The 24976-nt window shown below is 37.5% G+C and overlaps 1 protein-coding gene across 6 annotated transcripts in view; it reads left to right on the top strand.

The window, feature by feature from the left end:
* Positions 1–24976, top strand: part of ARHGEF10 (Rho guanine nucleotide exchange factor 10) — a 114555-nt gene that overhangs the window by 67907 nt on the left and 21672 nt on the right. For all 6 annotated transcript variants that reach the window (XM_015284923.4, XM_015284925.4, XM_015284924.4 and 3 more), the window contains 7 exons: positions 6008–6123; positions 7746–7873; positions 8392–8492; positions 9729–9850; positions 12682–12768; positions 14025–14248; positions 14822–14979. In XM_015284923.4, the coding sequence (XP_015140409.2) occupies positions 6008–6123; positions 7746–7873; positions 8392–8492; positions 9729–9850; positions 12682–12768; positions 14025–14248; positions 14822–14979 (936 nt within the window). The remainder of the gene's footprint in view (positions 1–6007; positions 6124–7745; positions 7874–8391; positions 8493–9728; positions 9851–12681; positions 12769–14024; positions 14249–14821; positions 14980–24976) is intronic.

The following is a 24976-nucleotide window of genomic DNA, read 5'->3' as shown; positions in this document are numbered from 1 at the left end:
GCAAGTCAAATTTGGGATCTATCAGCCTTTCAGCATAGTCTTCAAATCTGGCATGTTCTTCAAGCATGCCATTAACTTTGTGTTGCCCTTCAGTGATGCTGCAGCTTTATTCAGGAAAGTCTCCTTTCTTAGTTTGGTTATAGCTTTTACATGTGAATCATAGAATCTCTGTAGTTGGAAGTGTTCTCTAGGGGCCATCTAGTCCAATTCCCCTGCAATGAACAGGGACACCACAGCTAGATCAGGTTGCCCAGGGCCTGATCCAGCCTCGCCTTGAAAGTCTCCAGGGATGGGGCATCAACCACATCTCTGGGCATCCTGTTCCTGTGCCTCACCACCTTCACTGTAAAAGCTCTTTTCCTTGTACCTAATTTAAATCTACCCTCTTCAAGCTTGAAACCACTTCTCCTTGTTGTCACCATCTTCATGAACTTTCATTTAGTATTTTGCATTGCTTGACTTCAGAGCTGTGCATCTCTCAGTCAAAGTAATCTGTCTGAGGACTTTGAATTTCTCCGATGCATCGGTTCTCAGGTCACATCAATAAGTTGTTTTCAAAGCAATTTATACTGATGATTTTTGAACCATGTGGGGGAAAAGGTCATTACTATAACTGTGCTTGAAGGAAGTCTCATCAAGGTTAGTTACTTTGCAGTATATGAGATACCCAGGAGGGTATTTGTTAACCATCTTCCACTTTAATATGACATGTAATACAGAAATACTTGCAAGATTACTTGCACTGTTGAGACTAATACTGGATGAGGCTTCTGTTTTACATACTTGCCATTTGGATTTATGTAATATTACTTCAAAAAAATCCTCCTAATCAGGAATTAAATAGACTTTTTGAATTGGAAGGGACCACCTGAGCCATTATGTCTGCTTATCTAGTAACAGACATTTTATTTATAGATGTCTGCATGTACTCTAGGCATGGCAACGCTTATTTTTCCCTTTAGCAGCATGAATCTATCATAAATTAGTAACTCACAGTTGAGAAACAGAACACAGCAGAAGCTTGTAGAAAATGTGTATGACTAACAAATCATCATGGTAAATAAATCAGTCCTGTGGTAATTCTTTGAGATCAAGAACAGGGTATGTTCAGTTCAGGAGTACAGTACCCAATATGCCTGTGGTATCCATGAGAATTTAAAATTATGAGGAGCCGGACAGACGGTGATCCCAAGGGAGTGGTGCTCTACCAGTGCCCATTAAAGCATCTGCTGGCCACGCTCCCTGGCAGAGCAGCGTGCAGCTGTGGGTCTGCTGGTGTGGTGCAGAGCGGGTCAGCTAGAGGTGGGCACAGGAAGGTCGGCTGCTAGGAAGGGAAAAACAGCATTGGAATGAGTCTTTAATTCAGGTCCTGGTTCATGTTGCTTCCAGAGCGTGACAGAGCTCCTCTAAGTGAGGATGGTAAGGAGTCATTTTCCCCTCTGACTACATCCAAGGCATTTTTTCTATACGTATACTTATGCACAAATACTAATTTTGCCTGAACCAAGTTAAGCAGACTTTAACCACGTCCAGGGAGTTTCCTGTGGACTTTGAGTGGATTGATGTTAATGGGCTGAAATTGCTTCTGCTTCAATTATAATTACTTCAAATCGGGTAAAGCTGGTGAATTTAACACAGTGGTTCAGGGCACAGGGCTGGGAAATGAGCAGGTAGAAGTTTTAGTATTATACTCACGCAAACTCAACCAAGGATCAGTTTAACCTTAGCAGCAAAAATTAAATTTAACTTTTCTTTCTTCCCTTTAAAGTAATTGGTGGCTTTTTTTTTTTTTTCATGGATGTGTCTTGAATACTTTTAACAATAATGCTGAGTAAGGGGTTAGGCATCTTGCATAAATTTTTGGTTGCTGGCACTAAACATGCCTGTTGCAAGGAGGCACAAATTCTACTGGTGATATCTTAGCAACAAAGGATTTGATGAAAAAATTCCTCCACTAACTTGCATGTGGCCAAGATCTTACCCTTGATCTGTAGGCGAAATGCAAAACTTTGCATGCTAAGTGAGATACGTGGTTATTGGTTACAGCACATGGCATTTTCTTTATGCCCAAGCACACCATTCTGTGCAGCATGTAGGATGGATGTGTGGAGATGGGAAGAACTGTCCCTAAATTCCTGTGTTGGTTGGTTTTTTTTTCCCGCATTGGAAAATAGAATTGTTTTGGAGCTTGATAGCAGGACTGGCTTAGAAATGGGAAGGAAATGACTTTATCTTTTATAAAACTTTTCAAAGTACAAAAAAAAAAAAAAAAATGTACCATATTATCTGCCTTGGAATGAAGCCAAGAGTTGATCAGTGCTTTCTTCGGATAAAAAGGGAGAACACCCATCCAAGCTAATCAGCAATGTAATGGTCAGGGAACATTTTTAGCGGGCAGAACTTTGGCTCTGCGCTGAGAAACACATCTGATGAACAGACTGCATTTCCCCCCACCACCACCACCTACTTTGCCCAGGAAATATCATCCATCAGACAATTCTGAGCTAAATCAACTGGTAGTTAACGCACTGTTAGCCACCAAGGATCCTGCAAGCTAATCCTGTTTTAAAAGATGTTCCGAGTAGCACTTTCAGGACCCGATTCAGTGGTGAAGTTGCTGTAACTTTTAATCCATTATCCTGACAGAAATCAAGTGGTGAAATCTGAGAGAATTCTCTTCCGATGAGGACATTGTTATGATCTCAGTTATTTTTCTGCTTCATTTTCTGCCTGCTAAGGACCTCAAGGAAAGAACGATGATAGCCATGTCCATTGATATCTGCTGTGGCTGACCATTACAATTTCATTTTAATTTGTCATCTTGGGACATCAAAGGATAGAAACAGCCTCTCTTTATTTACTAGTTTGTTTCTTGGCTTTCTTTTCTGTGCTAAGAACTTGCCCTTTAATGAATGACTTCAGTTTGTTTTTTTTTAATTTCATTTGCCAGGTTATTTGCTCTGACATTCTCTGCATCCTTTTTATCTTGATTTATTAAAATATAAAACATGCATGATGCAGACAAAATAGACTCAGGTGACAATTAGTGAATGGAATTCAAGATTTAGCCCTTATTCTAAAAGGCTGAAAGTAGAATATTTATAAAAGCATTTGGTGCTGCAGAAAGAAGGTTGTAGAGGAGATCTGTTTTCTGTTGTGATGGCAGCACAAGGAAAATCCATCGATACAAGTAGTTAAGGCTTGCTGTATGGCCTCAGTTGAAGACTACAGCACAAAGTCTTGCTGCCGGAATGCTTGCTATTATATGTTGCTGAATAGTGTCCTATCTCTGACCTGCTTTTAACTCTGTCTTTATGAAGCTGCAAGGAGTGATCCTAGCTTTTAAACTTCAGAAATAATCATAGAATCATATATTGGTTTGGGTTGGAAGGGACCTTTAAGATCATCCAGATTCTCCAGAGCCAGAAACTCAACTAACTACTAATTACTTAGAATCAGGCTAAATTTTGTTCTGTAGATTTCTGTTACAGAAATTTATGGCAAAAATTGTTTCATTTGTGTTCTTTAAAATGCTGAATGTATTATAGCTTTCAACCAGATTTTACCAGACTTATATCACTGAATGATCCTTTTCTTTAAAAGTTGCCCAGTTGAAACCAGCAATTTGATGTATCCAAGAACTAGGAATTCTTATGCTTGATAATTGATAATTATTGTAGGGATAAGTTAGTAAAAATGTTTAAGCTAGCAGAAGAAGAGTGATTCAAGGAGAGATTTTCAGATACTGTTTTTTCAAGTATTTGGATTGGAGAAAGTGAAAATACAGCTTAATGAAAGTTCATGGTCTGTAATTGCAGAAGTGTTAAAATTTGTATAAGAAAAGTGTTCTAAGCAGCACCTAAAAGCTCCTCCTCCTAGGCCTGTCGAGTTTGGATTTATTTTCTTTCATTTTATGCAGTAAATATAATGATCTTTTCCTACAGACTGATTTGTTTGTGAGGATAGGAAAGGCTCCATTGTGCTTTTAATTAACATTCAGAACAGGCAAAGGAGGGTGGATGAAAGTTGCATCTATTCTCTACTTGGGTAAATGGTGTAAGTGCAGTTGTTCCCTGCTCAATGCTCAAGGGCAGCACTCGGAAATCCTTTCATTTCATTTACCAGAACATCTAAAAGCATGAGAATAATTTTCAGTTTTCTGGGCAAGTGCAATATCTCCAGTTTACATTGCATTTTCCTCCAGCAAAGTGGAGAATTTGTAAATAAGGTAACCTGTAGCATTTCCCTTAGGTCATGTGATTTTTCAGCCTTCGAGGTTTCAGACAGATTCCTGCCTTAATGTAGTGCGTTATGAAAATGTCCAGTGATAGCATTGATCTGTATGATAGCTTTGTGTTTGGTTTGTTGCATTTGTTGGGTTCCTGGTTGGGTTTTTATTCCATTCTGGTCCCAGCCACGCAATGCTGACACCTGTCTGCCCTGCTCACCACAGGTGGCATAACGCGGCCATCCCTGTGCTGCTGCTGGCCTGCAGGCCAGGGCCCTCTGTGTTCCTGAAGCATATTGTGGAATTACCTGGGGGAAAGAGGCTGTCTGGGATCAGCAGTGTGCCAGTGAGCGTTCCTGGTCTTCCACCAGCTGCAGTCCTCAGATTAATAACAGAATCACAGAATATCCTGTGTTAAAAGAGACCCATGAGAGCCACTAAGTCCACTCAGAAACACTCAAAATTCAAACCATATTTTGAGAGCATTCTCCTTGTATGTTGGGGTTTGGCATATAGACATGGTATACATAGCTAGAATTAGATTTACTTCATATTCTCGCCAGCACAGTCTTGCAAACCTCCTGGTCAGGATGATTTGCTGCCCACAGACTAGCTTCCAAAACTGTGGCTTGGAGTTGTAGCTCGAACACTGCACTGCATGAGATAAATAATCTGCAGGGATTTCCTGGAAAAATAATCCAGCCTGGTTCCTGTCGTTCCAAAGGGAAACATGCTGACTCTGTGTGAGTCAGTGTGGGGCTAGGGGAGGGAGGGTGTTGCTTCTGCAAGCGCTATATAACCATCGCTCTGCTAGCATCATGTCTGGGAGCCAAGGTGCCATCAGGGCTTTGAAAATTTTGCACATTAAACTGCCTATTTTATCCTATTAGTCAGAATATTTTTCTGTGTTAGTGTTTCTTTGTAAACATATGTACTTATTAATGGCTTGGGCAAGATATTTCTGCTGCTGCTAAGACATAGTGCTGTCCTCAGCACAGATCCTTTTTCCACTTGTCTGATTGCAGTAAAATTTCACGTGTCTCAGTGAAGTTATAAGTTCGTGAGTTAGGTTCATGGATCGAGTTAGGATATGGCTATATGGCCCTGAATTGTTTTACTAAAACAAATTTGGAGTTTTAAACCACCTCAGTATAGGCTACAGATAAGTTTTTTGGCTATGTCACATAATGAGAAGCAGCCTTCTTGAAGGATGTTCACATTGCCATGTCACAGCAAGCCTGCTGGTTGGTGTTAAGCAAAAATTCAATTATCTACAGATTTGAGGCTCAGTGAATCATTGCTGTTTGTCATAGTTCTAGTGAATTCCTATTAAAGCTACAGATGATGCTGTCCTTCATAATAGATGAACAAACTGAAAAAGGCAATATAAGGAGAACTAAAATGAAATGAGTATGGTAACACCTGTATATGCAAAACAAGTATACAGTAATATATACTGCTACCACTTCCCATGATGCATTTCATAAGTATCTGTCTATAGGAACACTGAAAGCACCTGGAGCAGCAAAGTGAAATGGCTATGGTGTATTTATAGATAAAACACTGATTTTTGGATGTAAAGAAGACCCTATCTGTGTACTGATACGTTGGTTGTTTTTGTGATCTAGAAAGAGCAAAGCATATTTTGATAAACCTAATTTTCATAGTGTTAAGAAGTAGCGATATATGTTAATGATATTATCTTTGTCATGCTTTCCTCCTTTAACTGAGAATTACATCTTTTTATTATATATAACATTATGTTCTTGTTCATTTTAGACAAGCTGTATATGGGACCAGGGCAACTATACCATGATCTGCAGAACCTTTTACATGATTTGAATGTAGTTGGTCAAATTAGTCAATTAATAGGCAGCCTTAAAGGAAATTATCAGGTAATAAACAAAGCTGGATTTATTTTTAAAATGTATTCTTGTTGTAAAATAGCCCAGTTGTTTTTCCCTAGGACCTATGTAAGATGTTCTCTTTGTAAAGAAATCATTTTTATCTCCAGTAATTCAATTGCTTTTAAATGTTTAATGCTCTAAGTAGATTACAGCTGTCTTTTAATCTTGTTTTGCTTCATTGTTTTTAAGTGTAGGCGGAAACTACAAGGGTCTACATTTCCTCAGTAGCTGATAAGCTTATATGGAAACAGAATTATGTTTTGATCTCATAAAATTAGATTCTTAGTTAGACAAAGCTGTAGGAGGATGGTTGTTTGGAGGAAGCTCTTGATGCTCATACGAGCTTATAATTCTAGCTTTCAGGGAGAAATTGTACTTAAGTGCAAATCACAAAAATGTTAATGGATGTTGTGATGAATTTTGGAAGCAATTTGCTTTGGTTTTGTTCACCTCCCTATCATTTAGCCTCTGTTCTAGCAAAAAGATATAGAACGCTGACACTGAATTTCAGAATGAATTATCCATTCTCCACATTTGTAAGATTTAAAAATAAATCAATAATATATTTTTAATTGCTTTCTTCTTTGCCTTTTGTTTTATATGTTTTATACATGCTTGAGTACATTTTAGAATTCCTACCTGCCACCATAGACTGTAAGTAAATGTTTGTGTGTATGAAAGCTGAGTTTCTCTTGGAATATCCCACCTTCAGAGTCAAGGGCATTAAGTAGAACATAAAAACTGATGAAAATGTGTATGTGAAGGACATTTGTGGAAGCAGTCTGTTTGGACAAAATTTCACCAGGATACGGAGGTGAATTTCAGCTGCATTATTGGAATTAGTTGTACAGTAGATACCATAGGACTTTCGTCCACTAAAATCATAGAATCAAAATATACAAAACCTTTCCGCTTTTGCTGCCAGTCAGAGCCAACTACATTTAAAAAACATAATGTTTAATCAGTTTCCTGACAGAGATGTTTAAAATAGTTAATTTAGATGAGGAATGAGATCAGTTTCTTTATTTTTGAAAAATACTGTAATTTTTATGACATTTTAGCAATTGGTAATTCATGTGCTCTTGCATGTGAATAACTTCTTACATTTAGGTTAGAGAATGACTGTTTCAGCATCCTACGTAAGCGGGTTGCAAATACACAGAGCTTCCACGATGGCTGTATAAACATTTTTGCCTCAAAGATCTGAACAAAAACACTGGCAGTGTGATTTATAGAGGTTTCCTTGAGATTTCCTTTAGAAATAGAATTTGTAGATTCTTGGTAACTGTTCATTACACTGAAGTAAAAGGATTGTGCAAGCAATTGATGCAAATTTGCATTTCTTAGTTTGACAAATCCTTGAGAGTGTTATATATGTATCATCAAAATCTGAACAGTGTGCAAGTAAATCATCAGCTATGTTAACAATCTTTACAGACATTTTTGAAGTGTGTTTACTAATCTGTCTAAATTATCCATGATTAAAACGAGAAGTAAATGAGAACCAGGTACTGGGAACTCTTTGTACATAAAGATCACCTTAATTAGCTCATTGGAAATAGGTCGGTTGATGGATGTTGATCCTTACCATTCTTTTTTCAATTTTTCAGAACTTAAACCAATCGGTAGCACATGACTGGACCTCAGGTTTACAAAAATTGATCTTGAAAAAAGAAGATGAAATCAGAGCAGCAGATCGCTGTAGAATTCAGCTGCAGCTTCCAGGAAAACAGGACAAGTCAGTAGCAATTCTTGACTGTGAAACTTTTTAAATGGGTTTGTGTGTTAGGTAGAGATGTACCGGGGAGGATTTAGGAATCTTTAGGTCTTCCTGCTCTTCTGTCTCTACAGTTAGCCTCTGAATTGCATTCTCATGCTGAAGCATTTACAACTTCCATGTTTCAGAACAGCAGTGTAGTTTTTCTCCTGTTCCTCAACCTTACATTTCTGATGCAAGATAAGAGAGGAACTGTGGTGATGGCACTTGACAAGGAATAGCCACTATTATATTAATTTGCCAAGGAGGGTTATTCTTCTCATACCTTTTCATGTAAAGCATGAGAAGAGGGACATGTGGCTTATCATAGCCTGCAAGTTTCTATCTGAGCTGTGTCCTTTATCTTAGTGTTGGAAGATGGTGGAATTTTGTCTTGCTTGACTTTTCTAGCCCTGTCTGAATCTCATACTTAGTACATTTAGAATGGCCTCTTTGTGTATTTGTTTTTCATTGATTTTATTTTATTTTTTGTCTTGCAGGTCTGGGCGGCCTACTTTCTTTACAGCTGTATTCAATACATTTACCCCTGCGATCAAACAGTCTTGGATCAACAATTTGCAAATGGCTAAACTAGCCCTTGGTAATTCTTGGTTTCTTACACCTTACATTTCCTATCAAGTTACAATACAACATATAAGATGTACAGTGTAATACCATTTTCATAGAAAATGATTTTTTTGTTACAAAGTTCTATCTACAGATCTTGAAATTGCAATACATTAGATAATAATGATTGTGCGCCATAACAAAGTAATGGTGATCTGTATGATCTATGGTAATAATTTCCATTTGGTATATCTAAATCAAAATGAATGAAGTTACACTGTGTGTCAGACTGATGAGGAAGTTACTCCACTGTATACTTATATTTTCAGATATTACAAACTTTTCAGCCATATGCTTTTGAGGTTCAAATTTCTCAGTTTTAGCTCAAGAAATTTTAGCTAGGAAATGAGAGTAACACTGTTGGATCATTTGTTTTTAGCTTCCTGAGTATGAAATAAACATTCATGACGTTTTGATGAAATATTTCTTTAATTGGATACATGAAATAAGTTTTGTCTTTGGGACCAGAGTCAGTTTTTTTAATATAACTTTTTAGTTTTCACTAGAGAAATTATCACTAACAAGTCTGATCTAAGTGAGAGCAATAAAGAATGTGCTGTCCTGTGATGTTATTAGTTTCCTGTGTTTCCTCAGAGTGCCTAAGTTTCAAAAGTTACTTGGGATGCTGCATGCTTAAGTTGAAACATTGAGAATAGGCAAAATAGAAAGCAACTTTTGCCAGCACTTTCTCAAAATATGGTATTTTTATGGTATCTCACAGAAGACAGATAAAACAACAAAAAGGAAAGAAAACTGGACATCTTCATCATTGCAGAAGGTGGATGATAAATAGCAGATGGTAGCGATGCTACTTTGCTGGCAGAGAAATGGTCATATTTGCAAATGATAGATTTGATAGGTCTGAGGAAGGGTATGATCATTTAAGGCTTCAATGAATCATTTAAGGATTCAAAAGAGGAAGAGGAAGGTGTACCTTTACTTCTTTTAATAAACTACTGACAAGATCATTAACATTTTGCTAGTATTAAGTGGTGCTTTTTTGGCATTAGCAGTAGTTACATAATCTACTGTATTGAATTTCTGCTCATAGTTTTGTTGTTTATTCCAACAACAGTGTATATGACATGGGAAGAGCCTGATCCTTACTAGCCAATTGTAAGATAATTATTTTCTATTTCTGTAGAGAGATGTAAGCAGTTATTCAATGAAAGTATTGTGGGATGTTTGTTGTTTGTTCTTTCCATTACAGCGGAGGATAACCTGTTAGGTTGGTTCTGTGTAGAAGATGATGGGAATCAAATCAAAAAGGAGAAACATCCTCTCCTTGTTAGACACATGCCAGTGATGATGGCCAAACAGCAGGAGTTTAAGGTGAATAGAACTGATTATACAAAATTACAATTTGTTTTCTTTAGTGATGTCACTTCTAAGGAAAACTGTATTGTAAATACATCTATTAGTTCTCTTAAGTTACTGCTAATGTATACTTCGGTATAAGATGAGCAGCAATAGAAAGTCCAAGAGGGTTGCAGGGAACACAGTATTTGAGACCTCAAAGAACAAAGTATGTAGTTTTATATGATGTGGCATTTATTTTCAGGTGTAAGTTCATCACTCAAGGAAAACAATGCATTGGAAATGTGTAACAGTTTTAAATGGAGCCAGAGCAGAGCTGCAGCTTACAGCAGCTGAAGTCTGCTGAGAGTCTCCAGTCTCTTGTATAACTTTAGTCATTCATATCTTACTAGACATTTGGATTTATTTTTATTGAATACTTTCTATGTCACTGTTAGATAAATAACCAAACTGATTATTTTAAAGGAAACTTTAAACACTCACATTTCTGTTGAGCCTATGTATTTGTAAGTTCTGTAGGTCTGTGCCAAGTACCTTAAAGGCTCAGGTTCATCCCTTGTAATCAAATTTCAAAAGGATCTGTTTGTTTCGAATGGAAGGGAAGGTCACGTGCCCGTACAGTTATGTAATCATTTTTGCTATGATCACCTCAACAGAAGACATGTGTATGGCAGAGTTTGCCTGAGCTCCAAGACAGGTCTGCCAATTTTACAGCTCCAAAGGAGAACATAGAAGCCCAGCTGTCACTCCTGATGTTCTCGAGGCATTGATATTCCTGGATGAAATCACCTAAATATTTCTTCTGCTTTTCTGCAGCTTCAGCTGCAGTTTCAATGTAGAGGTACAGGTTGGGGTGGGAAGAGCCCTTTGCTTGGCTGATCCTGCTATCTCTTAGCATACTGCTCAGACTGCCTGGTAGTACAGGGAGTCAGTAACAACCATTAGAGCAAATTTACATCATTGTGTAAAAGGCTTATTGAGATGGAGAACTGAACTACCAGGATTGGACGTGAAAAACATCATCAGTTTTGAGTAAGACACAAAGTGACATAGAGATGTAAGAAACAGCCTGAGAAATACCTAGCCAGCAGGTTAACTTTTTCTTTCTTTGGTGATGTACTTAGCTGTCACAGCTAGCACAGCTAACCCTAATCACCATTATGAGTAGATAGTGTCATCATTTGCTAAATGAGACATGCTAAGACTGGCGAAGATAGCTCTTACTTTTATTTTTCTGATCTTTTTTTATCCTTGTTGTGTATTGCTCTGGTGAATACATACCATTATTACTACTTCTAGTCACTTGGTGATGTCTGCTGACTTCAGGGAGAATTTTGAAATTCTTTGCACTTTTGAAAAACAAACTGGAAATGAAGAACTCTTAAGTAATTGCCACTAGTTTCCTTTCAAAAACTTAAAATAAAAAAAACCAAAAACCTCAATGTAGTGAGCTGATGTTGCAAGATTCTGTTGAAGTGTGTAAGTTAATACTAAACAACTTGTCTCCAGAATCACAAGCTATATTATGTCATTGATGTCTGAGACAAGCACATGAGTGTGAATTGTAGAGGATGTTGTCTAAAAGCATAATATCACCTCATCAAGAACCTTTTTACTCTGTTAAAAATATATTCAAGAAGATCATAATAGCGAAGTGCTTATGTTGACTTCTTAATAGGGGAAATCAGGGAAAACAGAAATAAATAATAAAAAGGCCTTTTTTAGACCTTGTATACTGATGTTTCATTTTCTGAGCAAGGATAGACTTGCATTGATCCTGAGTCCAGTGTAACTCTTGAGGAGGAGGTTGGGTTGATTAATTTTACTTTTTTTCTTTTTCCTTAAATGGCCTGGATGATAAAATCATGAGTATACTTTTTAGTTTACTGACAGTGACATGATAACAAGAAGTGGGAGGGAGTGAAAGTGTCCTGAAGCATAGCATTAACATTCAAAATGAGTAGAACACCTGAAGAAGCAATCTGAAGAAATAGAGGGTGATAGGAATTAGGACAGGTGCATGGTATTCTCTGTCAGAATTAAGTACCTTCACAAGTACAGACTGAGAAGGTGATTGAGTAGAAAGTCCATAAAAGCAATTTTTAAGATAGCAACAAGGTAAGAATTGATTAAAAATGTGATATTGTCACAAAGAGCAAATAACCAATGGAATGCGTACAAACAAGGTTCGGAGGAGATAATTATTATGTAGTGTTGTACATAGTAAGTATTTTACAGATCAGCTAGAAGAGTATATTCAGTTTACAAAGTTATTCACTTTCAAATTTATGGAATTGATAGAGATGCCAGTTGTAAAACAGCAGTCATAAGCAAGAATTTAAAAAAAAAAACCTTAAAAACTAACTTTAAAACAAGATTTGGCAAAATAATTAAATGAGTTAGTGATAGTCACTGAGCCTAACGAAGAGGAGACTCAGAGGGTCATGACATATAGCAGCCTTATATGTGAAAGGACACTATAGAAGGGAAGGTAATATCTGATTGCTAAGATGAGAAGGTTAGCATTTACATCAGTGTGACTTTAGGTTGGATGCCTGGAAAAAAAAGTAATAATATTTGAAGCTCTCTGAAGCCTTTGAACAGATCAGGTGGATAATTTGTAGTCTTTAGCTTTTAATGTCTGTAAAAGTAGACAAAGAATGTGCTAGGAATTATACGCATGCAGTTGACCCTGCCCACTAGAAGCTGGATGGGCTAGATGGACTTCTTGGCTTCTTTTCTGACATTGTGATATCCTTAAATGATTTCTTTAGTTAGTTAAAGATTAAGTAAGACTGAATCAGACATATCTTTTTAACCTTAACTATCCACTTGTTTGTTTGAAGATTGAATGTGCCGCTTATAATCCTGAACTGTACCTCTCTGGAGAAACGGATTCGGATTCCTGTTCCATGGAACATGGTTTTCTTTGGGTAAGTTTAGTCTTTGAGAGAGGTTTGTCTCCTATTTCTGGAGATGTTTTTTGTGACAATCAGTAGCATGTGGATCTGACATTATTATTTTTGTTTAATTATGTAAGATGGACTTCAATAGGGGATAACTAGTAAGTTTGTTTGTTCTCACTGTACTCCATGTGTGATTGTTATTGTTGCACAAAATGAAATCAGGTGAGCGCTGTTAGACGTGAGTTATATGCTATTTAAAACCATATGAGCTCACACTGTCCTTTTGTCTGTATCCATATTTGAAAAATGTTTTAGCTATAAGCAAACTGTTTAAGTGTGTACATAGGAAAATAGTATACCAGCACATAATTATGACCTAAATGTGCTGATATTCTAGCAAACAAAGTGACGCCACCAATTTTTATTTTGGTTTTTTTAAGTGCTAAAAAAAGTCAGCAGGTTTTCTTGTTACTGCAAAACTGAGATTTTAAGGGATAACGTTTTGGAACTCTTAAGAGTTAAAAGTAAAAGTTAAAAATAGTTTTTGTCAGTGGTCTTTTCCAGGATGACTCGTGTGATTTCTTTTTGTCTTTGTTATTTGAAAACTGTCATCACAAATACATGCCAGTGGAGTCTTTCTACTACGGCATGATTTTCTTTCTTCTTCTTTGCCATGTTTTTTCATTTCATACATGCATAGGGGGTCACTGTAAAAAAATGTATTGGTGCTCAGGTGCACAATTTATTGTTCTACTCTTCCCAGCTTCCTAAAATATTTGTGAACATATTGATGATATTTAGATTTGGATCAAGGAGAAATTGAAGAACATGGATCTGCAAGTTTACAAATGGTGATATTGATAATCCCCCATTCTGTGGCAGCAGAGCATTTATGTGTAGACCTGTTACTCTTCAAAGGACAAGCTTCAACTATATTATCAATTTCAAGAGTAGCTGAGATAAATAAGAGTGCTGGTTTTTAAAATAATATGTTGCACGGCTGCTTACTCTAATTGCAATATATTCTGTATATACATTTCAAAATAGGACAAAATATTTCTCCTTTCAAAAAAAAAAAAAAAGTTTCTGTGAGTATACTGGGGAATTCTGTGTTCTTATGTAATGTTTTAAAACATATTATGAGCTGCATTATTTTCTTGTTCAACTTGAGGTGCACTCTTTAACTTTCCAGTATTCCTCCTTGTTAGTGCTGCTCCTGCTGGACACGGTTATCAGTCTTTGCCTATTTTTATTTTTTTTTATTTTTTCTCTTTCCAATTCAGATTGGCAGTTGTACTAATCAGATGGGCCAGATTGCAATAGTCTCATTTCAAAGCTCTGGCCCTAAGGTTATTGAGTGCTTCAATGTGGAATCACGGATTCTCTGCATGGTCTACATACCAGAAGAAGAGAAAATAAAAGAGATAAATATGTCTCTCAACTCTGAAAATGTTCCTACAAAAGCTTCTAATGTGCCTACTATTTGCCTTGGCATGGAAGAAGGAAGGTGATTCTCATTTTTAGCATACTGTGTATGATTTATTCATTAGCTTTATTACTCTGTAGCAAAACTGTGAGTTACTTCCTAGAAAATGTTTTTTTAAAACGACCTCAACTTATCATTTTCATCTAAATCCACCTAAAGAAAAAATATGCTCTGCGTGATTTTAAAATATACTGTGTATTATTTAAAATAAAAATAAAACCTTTACTTAATGGAAGAGGCTTAATTCATCATACATCATGTCTGTTATACTTAATCCTTTTTTTTCTTTCTAACCAATGGGAAGTTTTGGACAGACCTGTAAAAGGAACTTACAGCGTGATTCTTCCAATGTTTCCTTGTTGAAGAAATGCTTCTCCATTTTTTTTCCTATAGTGCCAGTGTCTTTGTTAAGCAATTGCAAATTATCTACATAGATGTTTTGAAGAGTCGAGATAGTTCTTTCCATATTTGTCTTCCTATGTACAGAAGGAGAAAATATTTTTTTCCCCAGTATTTTATTTTATTACAAATCTCTTTAGTGAGTATTCTGTTGAGAATTTTGCAGACTTATCTTTTTCTTGTTTCCTTTTGTAGCATTTCTATTTACAAAAGTTGCCAGGGCTCAAAGAAAATTCGACTTCAACACTTCTTCACTCCTGAAAAATCAACTGTCATGAGCTTGACGTATATGTCACAATACTTGTTTGCTGGCTTGGTAAATGGAAACATTGCAATCTACACAAAAGCAGAAGGTAATGTAGTGATATGATATGATAACATCCTGAGGAACTTGCACGTCAGTATATTTTGGCAGAAATAGTTTTCCATGATTATATTTTCCCCCTCTGTACAAGTTCTGTTGTAAGGTTACTTACAGTTACAGGGGAAAAAATGGATTCTGCATTATTTTAGTTTCACACTTTCATTTCTCATTTTGAAAGATACTAGATGATTTGATACTGTTCTATCTTTTTATTTGCTACTGCAAAATACATTATATGAGAACTGGTCTGTGCCCCAGTGTAAATCCTCCTCTTTAATGTCACGGAAATCCAGAAGTGTATGTGATAACAAATAGTTTACTGTATTCTACATAATGCTATGCTAATTCCACTCTACTTCCTAATAGCTGTGTTTTTGAAATGTAAATTCCCTATGGGTAGAGAGTTCTGTACATTTCATTTGAAATGATGACTCAGTTTTTATTTAACAGATATAAATGTTTCCTATGAGTGCATCTCATGTATCTCATAGTAGAACTCCTTTTTCATTGCCAGTTATTTTCTGTCTAGCTAAATAATTGGCTAAAATAATCTAAGTAAAGGAAAATCCCAGATAGTGCTTCTGAACCAGACCTAGCTCCTTTAAAGCTGGTGTGCATGTTTGTCTGTGCTCTTCCTGCTGTCTCATGAACTTTCACACAGTAATGCATACATCCACAGATAAGCTCAAAAGCAGTGGGGTTTTGCTCAGTCTGAAACACAAGTTTCAAGGTAGCTCTAAGCGAAGTGTTTGCTCAGAGACACCTCGCAAAGTACAAAGCTGGCACTACTGTTCAGTAAGTCTGTGCCAGCCTCCAACTAGAGAGACAGGTTTGGTGTCTGGGATATGTGGAAGAAACAATATATCACTTGTATTATCTACTGTCACAAAGACTTAGCTTGGAAAAGGGTATGGGTTTTTTTTTCTGTTTTTGTTTTCTTCCCAAGCTACAAAGAATCTGAAAGATGTGTTGAGAAAGAGATTTTCCTTCACCAGTTGCCATCTTCAATACAGTGGGTTTCCTCTTGAGCTGTCTGAAATCAGACATTACATTTTAGACTATTAAATTTTTTTCCCATTAAACAGCAAATCTCCCCTTGTTTTGGAGGCACAGAGGAAGACCTTGATCCCACTCTCACAGCATCATTTCTGATGTTTCATTTTCTGTATGTAACTGTCTGGGGTAGAAAGTTGAACTACCATCTTCTCTGAAAGGGATGAGTGGAATTGCTGTCACTCAACTTTGTCTGAAAAGGACCACTTGAAAAACATGAGTGGCATCCTTAGCAGCATAGGTAAGAAAGGATGCGTGGGTTTGTGTTTCTGCAGAGGCAGTTAAAAATGGAGCAGAGCTGTTATTCAGACAGGATTATGAACTGAGGGTTGTGTTGTATTCACGAGGGTCATAGTGCCCTCTTCCTCTAAGGCACCGTTTGTGCAGCTGAATATTCTAGGAACTCATCATATTCTGTTTCAGGGTAGCTGAAGCTCTGAGGTGGGAAACATGTTCTTTTTTTTTCTTTTTTTTTCTTTTTTCTGATTCATCATGTAGTGTTTTCCTTTGCACTTTGGTCTGTGTTTGTTGTATTTCGGTCTTCCATGCCTCACGAAAGTAGTGCAAATCAACTATTCCCATATTAGCATTCATATTCCTTATGGCTTGCTGTGGTCATGTGATTCTTCAGCCCTGAAGGGGTGTTTTTATGAGCACTGACCTATTTTACCAAACAAAGGAATCTGAGCAGTGAAATAGGATGGACGGAGGATGCAGCGTGATAGAAGCTTTGTGTAATTCATCAGTGTTGTCTTCTTTTCTGCAGAGAGGGTTACATTGCAATCATATATGAACCAACTTGTTTCTTGGCCTATCATTGTAAGGGAGATTAAGGAAAGATTTAAAAGTGAAAGTGCAATATAGCCAACTGCATTACAGGACATCCTGATATGAAGCCTACATTCAGAGAAGGACAAATGCTGTGTGATGCACAGGTAAATTAGTCGTGCAGCCTATTGTGGTACTCTCTGAATAAAAGGGAGTAAGTAATCTTCCAGGGTGAAAATCCACTGCTTCCATTAGAATTATAATCCGTGTTTCTTTCTATACAGATAAAGTTTGTAGGGATTTGCTGAAATTCGGTGCTCATATGTACAAAGATCCACGACTTCTGTTATACAGTGCTTAGTAAACAGATTACTCTATTTGCTCATGACTTTTTTGGATGGCTTATTACATGTAAGCTTCCAGCTTATTTAGAAATAGCAGGTGTTCTCTTCTGACTTTCTTCACAGGAGAGCTTTTTCTAGTTGATATCACCCAGAGTGCTCTCTGGCTATAGAGAAGCTTTGTCTTGAAGTAATTTAAAGTGGGTACTAAAAAAACACGTATGGTAAACTGAGGAACACCTGCTGTGTTAGGGGAAGGGATGAAGGTTCACACTGTGACTTCTTCCGTTATGGAGGGCACTCATGTTTACTCAGACAACTCTGTATTGCTGTGCTTGTACTTAGGAGTTAAAAAGGATTTGAACCTGAATGTATTCAAACAAATTAGGAGGCAAAGTTAATGGGTGCCGTTATCTTAAAATCTACTCAGTTCCTAAATATGAGCTATCATTGATGATCTGTGAAAATATCATGGGAAATAGAACATAGGTTCAACTAACTGGGATCAACTAGTACGTTGATCCTAGAAATAGGAGTCTTAATAATTATCCCAGTAATCCTTAATCTTTTATGAGTGAGAAAACTAATGGGAGTAACCAGAAAACTGCTAGTGCATTAAATGTTTAAAGAACGGTGGTGATGTGGGATGTGAAGTTTATCTGACGCTTCACATTTGAGAACCTGTTTACAGGGCTAGTAAGTGTGTGGCTATCATTGTGAAGTATTGTGTATCCAGTATTTGCTTCAGGCCAAATTATTAGGAATATGTCCAGGAAAAACACTTCTAAGTGAGGTTAAGGAGAAAGTACACTGTATTTTCTCTGTTTCAATAAATAAATAAATAAAAGTAACAACAACCCCTTTGTGATGATTGCAGACAGCCCAGCAGATGTGTTTTCTGAGTGACATAATAGCAAAAAAGGTCAGCACATGTTTGACTTCCATTCACAAAAGTGTCTTAGGAAAAGGAAATCACAGTCTTTATGAAATGTACATATGTTGTTCCTGGTACACTGTTGTCAGTTCCAGGTACTTCCTTTCTTTGTGACAGTGATATACATTTCCTTCCCATAAAGTTCCTATACCAAATATGAAGAGAAACAGGAAAAAGAAATAAAACCTCAGAATGATTGAGGTTTTATACAGAAAGACTGTAACATAGTACTCATAACAGTACTGGTAATGTATCATTCATTTCAGAAAAAAATGGTTAAGATGAGAGAGCAGATGCAATAGGAAGGCTTGCTGCTTTAATTACAATGCCTAATTTCTAGGCACGTAATTGCAGTCTGTAGCCTTTCACTTGCATATGCTATACTTGCAGCAAGCCCTTGTGTGCTCAACCCAAAAAATGTAATTCACAGCACTTGGCATGCTCAGGGATACTTCTTCTCCACTCAGCACTGATGAAATCATACTTGGAATACTGTGTCTAGTTCTGGAACCTCAGTGAAAGACAGATATGGAACTGCAGGAAAGAGTCCAGTAAAAGGCATGGAGATGATGAGAGTTGAGAATCTTCAGCCTGAAGAACAGAAGGTTCAGAGAGGATGTTATCAATTTATATAAATACCTGAAGGAAATGTGCAAAGAGGATGCAGCCAGGCTCCTTTCAGTGACGCCCAGGGACAGGACAAGAAGCAAGAGGCAATTAAATGCCTGAACATCAGTAAACTCCTTTTGTGTGTGTGTGTGACGGAGCACTGGCATGGGTTGCCCAGGGAGGCTGTGGAGTCTCTTCCATGGAGATCTTCTGAAGCCACCTGGACATGGTCCTGGGCATCCTCCTCTGGGTGTCCCTGCTTGAACAGGGGTTGGGCTAGGCATGCTCCAGCCTCATTCTCTGAGTAACGTCCACATGAGCCAACGAGGAATTGAAATGTGATGTTTCTTAATGTCATCCTTCTTCTAGGTGCTGCTGAGCTAGAGAAGTGCCGATCTCCACTTGTGATTCACAGTGCAGAGCTTGCATCTATAATCAGTTTGTTAACCTGAGGATGAATCTTGTTTCTTTTTTTTATTAAAAAAAAAGAAAAAAGATAGGAGAAAGAAGATGTGTTGTCTCTCATGTAGTATCCTAGTGGCCAAGGCACTAGACCCCCAACTAAAGAAATCTCTATTTTATCAAATGATTATTTAATACATTACCTTTTGCTCTGTTGCCCTCTCACCTGGTCTTTTAATATGTTCTTTGAAAAGCTGCTCAGCTTTGACATGAAGGAATGACTGGGAGCACTGCCAATTCCATTTTGAGTAGCTCTAACCCGGGTAACTAGAGGTCTCTTCTGGAAGTCAGAAGATGCTTGATTTGAGTCATCTTTTGCCGTAGAGAGAACTGAGTTCACACATCCATAAGAGGAAGCATCTTCTGTATTTTAATGAAAGCAGTGTTTTGCCAGTAGATTTTTCAGACCTTGTTCCTGTATGTATATGCTGCTAGGCTCTGGCCCTGAGGTTTAAGAAATGAATGGAAGCTCAGCTTTGAGAATTAAAATTGAATTTAAATGTGCTATGAGAACAAAAACTGAGGTAGTTCTGGCTATGTGTTGGGCAGAATTTTACATTCTTTAGGTAGAATTTACTGGTAACAAATGAAAGCAGCTCTGAAGTTATTTGAGAGTTTTGGTGACTTAGCTGTCTATGGACGCCTCAGGACACTCATCAGTAATGCACTGAGAGGATTAATAGCAAGGAAAAGGAAAAGGAACAAAATTAAAAGGAAGTGTCAAACATTTAAGAGAGATCAGATCATTTCATTAGCAAGATGAATGCCTTCCCAAACTGAAGAATGTACACGTACTTTGACAAACGCTAGGGAGGGTGAATATATGGAAAGATATCAGACTTCAAGGCTTGGGTGGGTCTGTGCACTGTTGTAACATGTCTAGAGAGTGCAGTTCTGGCATGTGATGATCAACACCTGAGGTAGAACCGATGTTCTCATATTGCTACGGAAAGTAAGAAATTGTACTAAGCCGTTAGAGGAAAGCAGTGATACCAAAAAAGAAACTTATACTGTTGTCTTGACTACATTATTGCTGTGAGCATCATTTCCTAATACTTGATATCAGAAATACATTGACATTGTTTGTCTTGCTTGCATATCTCATGCTGGGGCTTCCAGTACCACTCCTATCTGTTATTTTAGGTAGGGTGCTGTCAGCTACATAGCATGAAGAATTTATTACATGTCTAGGAAAAATCAACTGCTACATGTGAGGTACAAGACTTTACTATTTACGCCTTGTTTAGAAGAGCAGACCTGGATCCTTCAGCTTATTTCCATGCAATACGAAATGTACTAAACTTCTTTTAGTTCTGTAGCTACTGTCGTACTCCTCAGTAGTGCTGGTTTATGTACCATGTGATGGAAAAAATGTTTGTGCTCCACTGCACAAATTAACCAACAACTGCTGTTCCCAGGGCTGTGTTGGCAGCTCTGTTGAAATCATCAATAGTGCTGCTAAACAAGAGAGGAAGTTACCAAGAAAAAAGTGTATACAGTTCAGCTCTACTGAAAGCATAAAAAAAGGGAAAGCTTCTACAAACTTTGAAAAGGCTTTCTGAGGAGGTAAATTGTATTTTGTCAGGTAATCTTGTGAAGACTTGAGAGCACCAACAAATTACAAAAAGTATTACATAATTTTAGAGATATGTTATTGGTGCAGCTGAGCAGCCTGATACGGGCATTGCAGGGTACCGTTCAGTGCTGGGGTGTAAACTATGTTGCAATGGAAAAGTATAATTTTCGGAGGATATTATAAACAGTGACATAACATATATTAGTGTGTAGGTACAAAGGTGCTTAAAACTGTCCTCGTGTATTAAATATTCATACAAGATGTAAATATCACAAATTATAACATGTTATTTATAGAGGCCTCCGTATTTGCTTTCTATATTTGAGCCTGTACTGTCAGTTTGTGGACACTTCTCATTCTTGCAAATACCTGTGCCTGCAGTCTATACTGATAACTGTTCTATTACAGTAATGTTTATAAAGACTGCCACGGGCTGTCACGTCACTTGTATTAGCTATTTATCTGTAACAATGGATTCCTGCTCTGATGTGATCAGTTTGATATCTGAGTCCACTAAATCTCACAAATACAGTTATCTTTATGTATAGTTAATTCTTTCACAGGCTTTTCTTTAAGAGTAGAAGGAAAACTCTTTCCCCCGTTTCTTCCCATTGCCACAGGTGTCAGGCCTTGATCTTCTATTTGCTCGGGGTGCAACTGATTTTTCTGCATGCAGACAAGCCTCTGGAGATAGGATATATGTACTGCAGATTGTTTCTACAGTATCTGTATACTTTCCTTGTAGGTAAAAGAAGAGTTTGTAGCTTTTCAGTAAATTAGAGACAGGGGAAATCCAGAAAATCTACTCAATATTAAAGAGAACAGAAAGAAGGTATCGCTAGAGAAGAATTTTAAGCCCCATTTCTGTGGGCAATCTCACAGGTATCCTACAGCCAGGTTTCTGTGAGCTGCAATGTGTACATCTCCATCACCTATTTTACTTCTGATCAGTTCCTGCTTTTCACAAAACAGTTTAGAAAACTCTACAGTAAGTTACACTGGGGTCCTTGGTCTGCTTTCATTTTTTGCTGATAAAAGTTTTATTTCAGCTACTCATTCTTGCTTTTTTCTTTTTATTTTTCTTACAAAGAAATCAATGTATGAATTGAGTGACTAACCAAATATTTATAACTTCAAATGAAGTCTTTTCATATGTTCTGCAGGGGCTGCACCCAGTTTTAAGTAGATAAGTAGTGCCGCTTAAGTTGTGGCACTGTCTATTGAACCTGCGGCTATTTACACAAGTAGAGATAATATTTTTTTTCACTTAGATTTTTGAAGCACTGAAATTTGGATCAAAAGATAACGTTAAAAAGTCATCATTAAACATGAAAACTGTGTAAGCAGGTATTGAATAGGGTCTGGTGAGATCTGGAGGGAGAGGCAGTGTGTGTCAGTGATTCTGACAGTCTTGAAACAATTTGTGAACTAGATTCAGACTTGTTAAGTAATTTTGGCTATGGAGGGGAAAAAAAACATCTTGGTCAGCAAAATAAAGTCCTGACCTTGCTTTTAGCTGGGAGCTTGTGGTTACGGCATTCACAGAAGCGTGTTGGATTACCGGACTTAATCCCTTGCCTTGCTTGAGAGGATTAGTACCCATGCTTCCAATTCTCAAGAGATTTCCATTTCCCTGACCACCACAAAATAAGGACAGAGAAGCACTGCTTCATTTCTCCTTCTGGTGTCATCCCCACTTTGTGTGATTAATTAAGCATTAATTGTGGCTGAGACAAGAACACATCTCATTTAAATACTGCCCTCATTACCAGACTAGAGAGTCTTCCCCATGCCCTCTTTTTCCCTCATCTGTCTCAGATGCTGTCTGATCAGGAGGACAGCAGTGGCTGCAGGAAGAAATAAAAGTACAACAGAATGTCCTTATCACATGGTGAGGGTTTGTGGGTAACACGATACTGAGCTCCAGATTTTTCCCAGCGTGGTATCAGGTGGGGTTGCCTTTCCTGTGCATAAAGTCACGGTAACACAAAAGACTTCTGGTCTCTATCGCACCTTTATCATTTCTTTCTCCATTCTAAAATCTTAACACTAACTGGGTTGGCAAGTGTTGTAATGAAATTGTATTTATGAGAAGTGAGTTTTGATATCCATTTGTCCAATCAAAATTCTACATGTTGGTATTCATTGGCGGTATTGAACTCCATCTTCTTACCTTGTAGGAAATATTTTTAGGAATTTTATTTCAAAATTGGCATCCACCTGACACCAGTACTGGTTATCCTTTTCATTCAGACTGCTACAAATGCTAGAGATTGATTTTTAAAAGGACCAGATCAAAATTAATAAAGTGGTTTAACGTTTAGCTGAGGAGTTGCACAGAATTTGAGGGCATTATGATACACAATCAAAAAATGCTTTAGGTGAATGAAATGAAATTTAAAGTTGAAGTCTCAGAGTGAGGTTGAGATCCTGAAAATCCCAGCTCACTTGTTCCTTGAGAATCAACTATGCATTAGGTATAGATTAATGACTGAATGTGTTTAAGAGCTATTGAGTTCAATCAACAGTTTTGCCGGTATGGTAATGTAGTGTTGAGTGTGGAAAGTGTAACTACAGGAGAAAAAGATAACTTCTTGCTTAGCATGCTTGTTCTCTGTCCAAATTCACAGTCTTTATCCTTCAGAAGAGACAATACGAATATGTGGGAACTATGCTGTTTTCATCCCTAAAAAAGGAAATCTGGGTGTGCCATGTACTAGATGCTGCTGCAGTTTCTTTACTCAGTATAACTTAGACAATGAGAACCAGGATAAACACACAAATGCAGCTTTATTCTTGGAAGGCTTTGCACTTAACTTCATTCACAGGGTGTGGGCAGCCTTCAGTTAACAATTTAATTTGAGAGTAATGTGGTCGCTATCAAATGCAAACTTTTCCAGAAGTTACTTTATTACTAATGGTACACATGAGTCATGAAGATTGAGTGACTGACATTGCTGGGAGAGCTCACAGGGTAATGATTGGAAACACGCTTCTCTCTTGCGAACTGAAATCATGAAAATGATTTTGACAGTCTGAAACTGAATGCCATTTTTCACAAAGATGCTTTGAGAACACAGCCACATCCTGAGAATGACTCGGCAAAGACTGTATAACGCAGATGGCAGAAGCAATCACAAATATTCCAAAGCAGAGACAACATTATTGCTGTTTCCACTGTTATTGTGAAGCAGTAATGTAAGTAATGTAACGTAAACAACATTTCTTCAGTTTATGTAGAAAAAGGGCTTTCAAGTGAGGAATTGAGACCATTTAGACTCAACATAAAAACAGATGCATCAATAGATTTTGATACTAAACAATGGATGGAAGGTAGGATTTGAGATTGCTCAGTGAGTTTGTGCTACAGAAATAAACTCCTGAAAGTATTAAAATAATTATTCTGTTTTGTATATAAAAAATTACATATGTAAGACGCATGTCCCTAGCCATTACATTTGGAGAGAATAATCTGCTCATCCTAGTTGCAAAGAGATGGCAAGTGAAAGTGACCAGAGCGGTAAGTGGTGGCATGCAGCTTTTATTAGAAGGTCTCTGAATAACTGATTATGCGGTGTGTGTATGCATGGTGTAATTTTGACCTGTTAAATGCATAGAAATTTCCTGTGGACAGAAAATACCATGGGTTATCATGGGGGGATTGTTGAGGTTTAACCCAGCAGGGGCTGCTAAACACCAGCGACCATTCATTCACTCCCCTGCACATAGTGGGATGAGGAGAAGATTGTAAAGTGCAAGAACCAATGGGTAGAGATAAGGACAAAGAAAAGGAAGGAAAACAAAAAAGAATAAGCAGAAGCAGTTGCTCACTACCCGCTGACTGATGTATAACTGAACTAGTCCCTGAGCAGCAGCAGCCCACACCTTGGCCAGTTCCCCTAGTTTTATTGTTCAGCATCACACCGTACGTTATAGAATATCCCTTTGGTCAGTCCGGGTCAGCTGTCCAAGTTCTGTCCCTTCCCAGCTCCTTGTGCACCTTCAGTCCCCTCACTGGGGGCAGCACCAGAAGCTGAAATGTAGTCAATTCTGTGCAGCACTGCTCTACAACAACTGAAACATCTCTGTGTTGTCAACATTATTCCCATCCTAAATCCAAAACATGATGCCACACTAGCCACTGTAAAGAAAATCAACGGTATTCCAGCCAAAACCAGGACAGGGGAATAATAGAAACTAAGTGAAATATGGTACCGTATTCAGTTGTAATTAAAACGACGAC

The sequence above is a fragment of the Gallus gallus genome, chromosome 3 (assembly GCF_016699485.2).
Source record: "Gallus gallus isolate bGalGal1 chromosome 3, bGalGal1.mat.broiler.GRCg7b, whole genome shotgun sequence".
In the NCBI taxonomy this organism is placed as follows: Eukaryota; Metazoa; Chordata; class Aves; order Galliformes; family Phasianidae; genus Gallus; species Gallus gallus.
Note: the sequence above shows the minus strand (reverse complement) of the source record. Positions and strands in the feature narration are given on the sequence as shown.